Raw genomic sequence first — 10,380 nt, 5'->3', positions numbered from 1 at the left:
ATGCTACCAGAGCTCCTTTGAAAGGTTAGCCACTGAAAATCTTGTGAATAGCAGTGGAACATTATCTGATACAGTGCCAAAAGATAAGCCCTGCAGATCGAATGACAGTCAAAATAGAACTGGGGAAAAGCTCTCTCTTCAAAGTAGGGTTAACCTCAAAGAGGTAGATGGACCAAAGCTTCAGGACTTTGACTTGCTAATGGGGCACAAAATGAGAAGAACCAGCTGCAAATGGCCATTAATAACTGGAATATGGAATGTACAAAGTATGGAACTAGGAAAGTTGGAAGTCACAGAAAACTAAATGAAGCCCATAATGATCAATATCCTAGAAATCAGTGAGCTAAAATGAACTGGTACGGGCCATTTTGAATCAGACAGGAACGACAAATTAACCAGAAATGGCTTAAGCGCATTTATCATAAAAAAGAGCATTTCTAGATCTACCTTGAAGTACCATGCTGTATGTATTACAATTTATGTTGTTGAAAAAAAGATATCTGCAATGAATAAGTCATTGACTTTGCAAATTTCTGTCATGTGATCATTGGCTTTAGTAGTTGGTTCTTGGAATGAGAAAGCTGGAAACAAAGAAGGATTGGCAGTCCTTTGAACAGAACAAGGGAGCACCGAATGATTTAAAATCAGGAAAGGTGTGCACCAGGGTTGTATTCTTTCATAACACTTACTAATCTGTGTCTCAAACAAGTAATCTGAGAAGCTGGATTATATGAAGAAGAAGGTGGCATCAAGATTGGGGCTGCGATATACAGCTGCTCCTTGGAAACCCTATACAGGGTTGCTGTGGGTCGGAACTGACTTGAAGGCACTTAACAACCACACCTGTAACCCTAAAACTAGACCAAGCCTTAGTCCTAGTTCTAGCCTAACCGCTGCCCCTAACACTAACTCTTGTTGTTAAGTGCTATCAAGTTGGTCCCAACTCATAGCAACCCTATATAGGATTTCCAAGGCGCAGCTAGGGGGCTTGAACCACCAGCCTGTGTCTAGCAGTCCAGTGCTTATCTTACAGCGCCACATCAAGACACTAATCATAACTAACAATAAACAAAGTGTGTGTGACACTGTGGGATATAGTACTGGCCTCGAAGGTTGGTTTGAACCACAAGGTCGGCGGTTCACACTCAACCACTTGCTCCTTGGAAACCCTATACAGGGCCACTATGAGTCAGAACTAACTCGACGACACTTAACAGGCTTAGCCTACCTTACTTAACTTCTTACTCCTACCCACACCCCCAAATTAAATCAGAAGAAAAAAATCACATAAATTAGCGTATTACACTTTAGCCATGACAGATAGAATTTATTTATTGTAAAAAATAAAAGTCCCTTTTACAAACCTCTTAAACTTTCTGTTTTTACCACATATCTCTTATGTTGTTGTTAAGCGTTATTGAGGCAGTTCTGACTCATAGCAACCCTGTACAGAGTTTCTGAAGAGTGGCTGACCTTGTGGTTAGCATCCAAGGCTTATCCTACAGCACCACACCAGGACTCCATATCTCATATAGTACAACTTTTTAAAGTGGCAAAGATTTATTAGTAAACCCTCATATATCCTCTCTGTGGCATAAAATAAGAATAAATTGAATTATGGTATATATTAACTCAATTTCTTAACAGCAAGTTATCTAAAAATCTTGACAAGTATCTTCAACCTTATATACCACAACACAAAATTATCGCTAAAATAAAATTCACTTAAATATTCTAAATTTTCATACAAACTTTTACCTGGTTTTTATTTATTTTTTTTTCCCTAATCATTTACATTTTTCTCCACTTGTTTTAGAAATGACAAGGCCCCAGCATCATCTGGCCATTTTATTCACTGATATGGACAATAAATACCTTAGGCTTCTGGCTAGGGTGGAATAGGAAAATTTCTTCATCCATATCTTGGTTAAACATTTCTCAATTTTGGAGGTTTCTTCACTGCGATTTTTATCTTTAAAAAAAAAATTCCTCCTCAGTAGAAAGAGCATTTTTATGATTCTTTTATGTTGAAGATCCACCCAATTTCTGAAAATGGTATTAAGACAGTCTCTGCTTGCTTTAACCCCTTCAGTGTCCATCTAAGGAGCACTGGGGGGTGCAGTAATTAAGCACTCGTCTGCTCACCAAATGGTCAGCAGTTCAAACCCACCAGCTGCCTCATGGGGAAAAAGCTATGGCAATCTTTACAAGTTTGGGACCCCCACCCCCCGTGGGGCATTCTCCTGCCTTGCAGTGGTTGCTATGAGTCGGCATGGACTTGATGGCTTTGTGTAGTATATATCTTATTTAGTCTATTTTCAATATTTCTTAAAGGATTTCTACCCTGTTGGGAGAGCGCTAGTGTGGCGCTGTAGGCTAAGCGCTGGACAGCTAACCCAGCTAACTGCAAGTTTGGCAGTTCAAACCCACCAGCCACTCTTGGAAACCCTATACAGGGTCGCTATGTATGAAAACCAATTCGGCTGCACACACCACCACCACCTCTACCAGCCCCACCACCCTGTTGGGAATGCCCTGGCTTCTTAGCTTTGCTGTTCTTCTCCTGGTCATCAGTTTAGCCTTGCTTCTTTATCATGACCTTATGCACAACCCAGTTATTACCAAATCTTAGCTAGTTTAGAAAGAAACCCATCAAACCTCACCTACCCTCCCCAACCCCACCAGATTTGGTCTTATGCTTCTTTCTCTCTCTTTTTTTTCTTTCTTTCTGGATCAACCAGTCTCTACACTTCTAAGACAAAATTACTCTCTTTCCTCATAACAAACACATCCCATATATTCAGTCTAGTCTAAGTTACCAAAAAGACCTTGGAACTTTTGTCAGAATGAATTCACTTTCATTAATTTCTGGGAATGTTGTTGTTATGTGCCATGGAGTCGGTATGTGCCATGGAGCCGACTCATAGCAACCCTGTACAGGGTTTCCGAGGCTGTAAATCTTTACAGGAGCAGAAAGCCTCATCTAGTGTTAGAAGAGTTATTCAATTTATATAAGTGCTTTTTCATCATGAACCCAATCAAAATAAAACTCTTTTAAGGAATATTATTACCTAATTTGACAATAACATCTTGAGGCACGAAAAGATTACATTTTCATAACCCTATCTTCAACTTTAATCTATTTTCCTAGAGAAATACTTTTAAGATCCTTTGGGCTCTTTTTATGACCTGTTTAGAGGGTCTCAGATTTTTAGGGTCCCTTACATCCTTTTCTGGGGTTTTCCTATTCGACCGTTTGCACCCAATATTAGGCATTTCCTGGACCCATAAACATTTAGGTTAGTTATAAATCAGAGAGAACAGGGTTGTATGCCTCAACTAGAAGACTAAATTCCTCAGTGAATTTTTGCAAGATCCTCCCTGGGGTTTGGGAAATACCTCTAAAATAGCTGGTAGTTTTGCTTTTGACCTGGGGGCATAAGAAATCTATCTGGTCAGGTTTCTGGCTTCCATCAAGTGCTTTATTGGTGGCTGTTTTAACCTTGAAGGATATCTGTGGAGAAGAGCCTTCCTGACACAGGAAACAGAAAGTTTAGCCACGAGAGACTTGGAATCAGGCAAGCAGTGCAAAACAAGCAGGCAAAGTGGACTGCTGAGGCGGAGGAGTAGTTGTATCATGTCCACATGGTGTACTGGGCAGTCTTTTGAGAGGCAGCTGACCAGTGCAATTCTTTGAGAAATTAGTTCTTGATTCATTTTTTATAACCAGTCAGCAGTTTCTCTAAGAGAAACTAATTTGGAGTCAATTTGATGTTTGGAAGTTTCCAAATACCAACGGAAGAATTTCAACATGCTGAATCTATCTGAAGGAGCCCTGGTGTGGTGCTGTGGGTTAATGCGCCAGACTGCAAAGCCATTTGAACTGCAAGGTCAGTGGTTCAAGCTCACCAGCGTCTCCTTGGAAACCCAGTATACAGAGTCGCTATGGGTCGGAACCGACTCAACAGCACTTAACACAACAACAACAATCTATCTGAAATCTTCCCCATAATGGCCCCACAATAAAACAAAATTGTATAAAGTCAATTACATCCATTGTTAATCGTAAAGTTCACAGGCATGCTTTGGACCCTTAGGGTTTTCTTACCTGCGGAAAACCCCAAACGAATCTAGTTCGTCAAGAGGGCTAGACCCCATCTGCCCTAGCACCCAATAAAGTTCAGAGAACTCAAAATGCAAAAAGAGCAAAGTTTGGATCTGAGAGGAAACTTACCAGAGGCAACCTCCGCAAACTGCGTGAAGGCAGGATTTGCAGGTACCAAGCCTGCTTCTGTGGAGAGTCACTGGAGTCTCTTGCAGAATCCCACTTCTGATGCCAAAGATCGTCAAAAGAAGCTGAATCAATAATAACATCAATCTATTGGATGAGGTTTATTCAGGCAGCAGAGCCAAGAATTGAGAAGCACCAAACCACCTGCGGGAAGGTACTCCTCAGAGTATCGGGCCGCAATTGGCTTTTATTGACAGAGGGAGGAAGCAAAAGCTTATTTCTGATTGGCTCATATGATTTAAGGAGCCCATTGGTCAACAAAGGTGGCCTGATTTACAGTGAACCAGGTGGCTACAAAGGACCCCTGGTGGTGCTGTGGGATAAGCACCATTCAAACCCACCAGCTGCTCCACTGAGTTGGAATGGACTCAATGGCAGTAGGTTTCGGCGGTTACAAGAGGTTTAACTAGGCTTAAGTGTTGGGGAAGGAAAAAATCAGGATCATTGTCCACTCCATTGTCCACTGACACCATTTTGTTAATCACATGAGTTCATTTTAATTCATTTAAATGTTTGTGTCTCTGTGGGAGTCTGTCCCTCTTCTTCAGGACCTGTGATGTTTATGTAACATCCCATGTGCCAAGACATGTGCCCAAGCTGTGTGCATCTACAGTCCTGTTTCCTGGGGTCTATGAAAATTGGAGGTATCCATATATATGCAAGGGTTGTGTACATGGGGGGTCTGTGCATCTGGGGTGTCTTTCCCACTCCAGGTCCTGCATGTGTGCATTTATTTGCACTTGTGCACGTAGTAACCGGTGACATAGCCCAGGATGAAGATGACCCAGAAGAGGGCCACTCCGCCCACCACCTTCACTGCGATGCCCAGCTTGCCGGTACACAGCTTCTGGTAGACCCTGGGATGAGAAAAACCTTCCGTGAGCCTGAGGTCAGGGCTGCAGTGGGGGCTCCTAAGGAGTTTGGTGGGGAGAAATGGACCCCAGGACAAGGTAGACGATGGACAGGATGGGTCTCTGTCACATCGGCAGGAGTGACTGCAGGGCAGGATCAGGAGGAGGCAGGGGCAAGTTAGGAGAGAAGAAGGCAGCCCCATCCTACCCCCTGCCCTCGAGAGGATGTATTGGGGCTGGGGCTGGAGTGGAGGGCTGGGACCCTGGGTAGGGGAGACTAAGGCTTATAAGTAGGGACAACTACAGGTCCAGGTAGGGGGTGGGAGCCTCCTCACCTCTGGCAGAGTGAGGCCCCCTCATTGTCAGACATGTCCACCATGTTGACTTCATCCTGGCTGTCGTCCTTCCACCGGCTGTACTGGATAGCTCTCTCCTGGGGTTGCATGCTGCGGGGAGGGCAGAGGGCCAGGTGAGGATTTCCCTGGAGGGGAGAGGGAGGCAGTAGGACACCGCAAGGGTTGTGTTACAGTCAGGGCCTCCCAGGGGCCAGGGCAGAGAAGCAATAATGGTGCAGGCGCCAACCCCTTACTCAATGTCTCCAGAAGCTCACTAACAGCTCTGGGCCCATTCTGCACAGGGCTTAAGTGACCTGCCTGGGGGTCATCCGGAGAAGAGGCAAAGCTGGAATTCCTCCCTAGGGGCTGGCAGGCAGCCAGGTGCTGACCTCAGGAATGTACAAAGATGGGTTCATCCAGAACAATTCCCTGGGGCTCCTAATCACCAAGAAAGAGGCCTGGACATTTATCAAGGGAGGCCAAGCCCCTGGGGCCACCATCAGAGAAGAGGACACCATGGGTCCTGGGAACTGCCTCCACCATTCCTGCTAGATGAAGCCCTGCTGCTGATCTCTGGGGAGGCTGGACCAGCCGGCCTAGGGGGCAGTGGCTGGTACTGACCGCTCTGTGGGGAGGAGGCCTGGCCGGCCTGGGCTGCCGTGGCAGCTGTCCCCAGGATTTGTCTCGCCCTGAGCTTGGGTCTGCTGGGGGTCCTGCAGAGACGGGAAAGGAGGGCTGGGATCAGGTGGTGGTGAGAGCAGGAGGGGTAGTTCCCACAGGGCTTGGCCCCCCACAAGCACTGGAGAGACAGAGGCAGAGTTTGAGCTGGGACTGTGATGGGGTGGGAGACAGTGACAGCAGAGATGTGGTCATTCACTGCACTCTCCATAAGGAAGGTTGTTCGGATGCCTGAGGACCTCTGTCGCTGTTCCCTTTGGGGCCAGAACACCAGGAGGTGAGTAACCCACCTAAGCGTGGGATTGGGTTCAGAGATGGGGTCTGCCATCCAATCATCCCACCCAGTCCCCCACGTGGAGGGGCTGAGACTTTGCTTGGGGCATGAGCCTGGGCAACTCTGACCTTTTTCTCCCAGGTAATCCGGACCGGGCTACAGCAGCTTAAAGGAACAGCGGGTACTTATCTGTAAGAAGCCAACCATGAAACCCATGAAAGCAGACAGTTCTGAAATCCCTGATGTGCTTCTGGGTTGGCCTTGTTCCACACCTGGGCCAGCAGGGAGCCATATCAGAGACTCAAAGCTCCTCACAGGGGGCAAATCCCTATCTTGTTGCAGGCAGCCATGTGACAGTCACCACTGGGCTGAGATAAGCACACTATCCCTGGTCTAGGCACAGGCATAGCAAAGCAGACAAGGGGCGAGGGGGAAGCTTTTGTTTTCAGGAAAGAACCAGCAGCCATCTTTTCCCTGCCTTGCATGTGGAGGTGATGGCAGCAGCCAACTTGTCACCTGAATAGTCACATGACACTAATCCTAGGACACCGAATCCCACACCTGTGGACTTCTGGGTGTGAGGAAAACTCAGCCCTTGTTCAGGCCTATTATGTGCTGTGGGAAGCACTCCTGGCTGCTGGTGAACATACATCCAGTGGCTTTCAATTCTCCCGTGGCACCGAAACTTCGAGCCTTCCCTGCCCTCCCTCCCTCTCTGTAGGCACATGTACCGGGGAAGGAGAAGGCCCTGGCAGGGCCTCCCGGGAGGGTATACGGAGCGTTCTCTCCAGACCCTTTTTTGCCTCCATACATCATCCCCAGGACTCCACAATTTAGAAAGGAAGCAGAGACTGCTGGGGTGGGGGGCTGTAGCTTCCAGGGCCCAGGGAGCCCCGGCTAAGCTCCAGCGATGCGACCACTATTCACGCTTCAAGAAAGAACATGTTACAAGGGGGCTAGAGAATGGGTCCTGGGCGCAGAGACAGGGACAGTGACTCCGTGGTCTCCGGAGAGGGCTGTCTGGGATCTAGCAGCCCCTCTGTCGGTTATGTCAGGGGGCGCGCTCTCTCTTTCCTTCTCCCTTTAGTTCCCCCCGCCGCAGCGGGACTCTCCCGAGGGCCACTCGGGACCGCCCTCCCCCTCTGTGGCCCCGCAGCCGGCCCACCGCCCCCTGCCTCCCGCCGGCCCGCGAGCCTCACCTCGCGCCCTCTGCCCCCGCCGTTCTTGGTGCGCGGGCCTGACGCGACTCCCGCCCCGAGGGGAGACGGCGAAGGGGGGTTCTGGGGCGGGTCCTGGGTAAAGGGGCGGGTCCGGACCGGGGCGGCCTAAGACGTGGAGTAGGGCTGGAAAGGGCGGTGCCTAGGAGGGGCTAAGCCGTGGGGGCGGGGCCAAGCCGGGAGCTGGCTGTTGTCACCGCCGGCCAGAGCCGGCCAGGGCTGGGGAAAGGCTGACGGAGGAACTTGCCGAGGGACGGAGCAAGTACGGAGTCCTCTGGGTCCGCGGGGAAGTCCGCCTGCTGCGGGAGGAGCTGCACGAGGGCACCGCTTCCAGGGACCCATGACCGGCGGGAGCGGACCTCGTCGCTCTGCAGCTCCTCGCCAGGCGTCCCAGCCCTCCTGCCTCCCTCGGGGGAATCAGGACTTGAGGGAAGAAGTCTGTCCTTCTTGGCTGAATCCGGAGAGGTGCCCAGAGGCTGGAAGCAGCCTCGAAAAGGCCAGTCCGGACCGGGTCTCGGGGGTGAGACAGCGGGACGCTCTGTCCTGCTCCGGCGGAAAACCAGAGACCACATCCCCGCGGGCTTGGGGCGGGAGGCGCGCCTGCCACGAGGCACTGGCTGGGCTCACGTGGGCAGCGTAGCAGTGTGGTGCGGGCGCGAGGTGCACGTTTGAGTGTGTGGGCAGTGTGAGTGGGTCTCTGTGAAATGACAGATGGCATGGACGGATCCTTGCCTTCCGTAGACACTGAGCATCCACCGCATCTCAGACTCTGGGACAGGGCATGCTCCTTCCAGGAGATGTATTATTGTTGTTGTTGTTAACCGACTCTCTATAGGGTTTTCGAGGCTGTACATCTTCTTGGGAACAGAAAACCTCATCTTGACTCCAGCAAGTATGCCTCAACTCTCTCCAAGGGATCCCACCAGCTGACCAGCTCCCCGGCAAGGTGAGTTCATGTCACAGTGCCCTGCCGGCTCTCTGTATGTACACCCCAGAGAGCACCGGGTGTGGGTGAAAACTCAGTATGGTTGGTGGACACCCTGTTTCAGGCCTCCTGCCACCTCTGATGGTCCCTGCTCAGGGCAGATCCCAAGGAGGACTCAGTGGCATGCATTGGGGTGCTGACTCCCAATGAGTGCATTCTGGACGCGGGGAGGGGGGCATGACTCTAAGCTGCAGAGGCCCATATGCTAGGTGTGGACACGGGAGAGAAAATGATGGAGACCACAGCCAACAAGAGAGTTTAATTCTGAACCAGAGGGTGAAGTTCTGGCTGGAGTAGGACACAGGGGGATAGCCTCCAGAGCCAGGGCCTGGCCTCTGCTGGGCACAACCTACTTGGAGGACACCTTCTTGGGTTTGCTAGGTGAAGAAAGCATGCCATCCGATTGGTTCAAGGGGGGAACTTTCACACCTTTCTGCTTTAGCTGATTGTAGAAGTCGCTCCTCTCTGTGATGGTTCTCTAGGGAAGAGATGTTGCCTGCCTTGTTGGCATTTAGAACAGCCATTCTTGTTGGCAGTTAGAGTGGACACTCAGGGCTAGGAGAGACTTTGGGGGCAATCTAGTCCTCTCTTCCCAGGGAAGAAAGATGTGCCCAGGGTACGCATGTCCACCTCACAGAGACGTTGTATGGTCAGTGAGAAGATGAGGAGCAGAGGATGAACATGGGGGTCCCTAGAATCCAGCCCCCCCCCCCGATCCTGAAGGCATGGTTCAGGACAAGAACACCACTGAGGGCTGGAATATACCTGCAGAGCCTCCAGGAGGTCATTGTCGGAGAGCTCAGTGGCCAAGGACTTGACCCCTGTGCTGCCAAAGGTGGCCTGGATGATCTTGTTTCTTAATCTTTCAAGCTATGAGCAAAGGAAGTAATTATCAGAGAGAAAGGCATCCACACCGTAGCTCATTAATGGGGTGGTGTAAATGGTTAATGGGTGCAGCTGCTACCCCAGAGTTTGAAGGTTCAAGACCATTGTTATGAATTAGATTATGTCTCCCTAAAATACGTGTTGTAACCTAACCTTTTGTTAAGTGCTGTCAAGTCAATTCCAACTCATAGCAACTGAGAAATGGCTGGTGAGTTTGACCCACAGACCTTTCAATTAGCAGTTCAGTGCTTATCTACAGCACCTGTGGTTATAATCCCATTTGGGAATGGGCTATGTAGGGCATATGGAAAGCCCATGTGAGGACCATGTCTAACATCCTCTGGCTTCCCAGTCACTTGGTGGGAATTTAGAAGACATTGGATAGAAAAAGCCATACCAACTAAATCCAACACATTACGGTGTATTTTCAATCAATCTCTTTGGAGGTAAAAAGAGATTAAGTCAGCAAGTAGAGAGAAAGATGGGGTGGGAGGAATATCTGCTAATACACACAGACATCTTCAAGGAACCAGGAAACAGAAGCTGAAGAAAGAAGGACCTTCCCCCAGAGCCGACAGAGAAGAGAGAACGCCTTCCCCTAGACCCAGCACTTAAACCTGGAGAAAATAAAATGATGTTACCACCCACTTGTGGAGTCCTGGTGTGGTGCTGCAGGATAATGCACTGGACCACAAGGTTGATTTGAATCTCAAGGTCGACAGTTCAAACCCACCAGCTGCTCCTCGGAAACCCTATACAGGGTTGTTATGAATCGGAACTAACTTGACAGCACGTAATTAACAACCACCACCTCTCACTTGTGGTATTTCTCTTATAGCTGGTGTGTGTGTGTGTGTGTGTGTG

General features: G+C 49.3%; 2 protein-coding genes across 2 annotated transcripts in view; both read right to left on the bottom strand.

The window, feature by feature from the left end:
* Positions 1 to 5,021: 5,021 nt before the first annotated feature.
* Positions 5,022 to 5,587, bottom strand: SMIM1 (small integral membrane protein 1 (Vel blood group)). Its single transcript, XM_006871742.1, has 2 exons — positions 5,478 to 5,587; positions 5,022 to 5,148 (listed from the first exon to the last, which is right to left on the bottom strand). Exons 1-2 carry the CDS (start codon positions 5,585 to 5,587, stop codon positions 5,022 to 5,024), a joined length of 237 nt encoding a protein of 78 aa, XP_006871804.1.
* A 3,393-nt stretch (positions 5,588 to 8,980) lies between these two features.
* Positions 8,981 to 10,380, bottom strand: part of CCDC27 (coiled-coil domain containing 27) — a 47,383-nt gene continuing 45,983 nt past the window's right edge. The window contains exons 11-12 of the mRNA XM_006871786.1: positions 9,397 to 9,501; positions 8,981 to 9,109 (exon numbers count right to left, since the gene is read on the bottom strand). Coding sequence (XP_006871848.1) covers positions 8,981 to 9,109; positions 9,397 to 9,501 — 234 coding nt within the window. The remainder of the gene's footprint in view (positions 9,110 to 9,396; positions 9,502 to 10,380) is intronic.

The sequence above is a fragment of the Chrysochloris asiatica genome, unplaced genomic scaffold (genome assembly GCF_000296735.1).
Source record: "Chrysochloris asiatica unplaced genomic scaffold, ChrAsi1.0 scaffold00173, whole genome shotgun sequence".
NCBI lineage: Eukaryota > Metazoa > Chordata > Mammalia > Afrosoricida > Chrysochloridae > Chrysochloris > Chrysochloris asiatica.
This window is presented reverse-complemented; position numbering and strand designations above follow the sequence as displayed.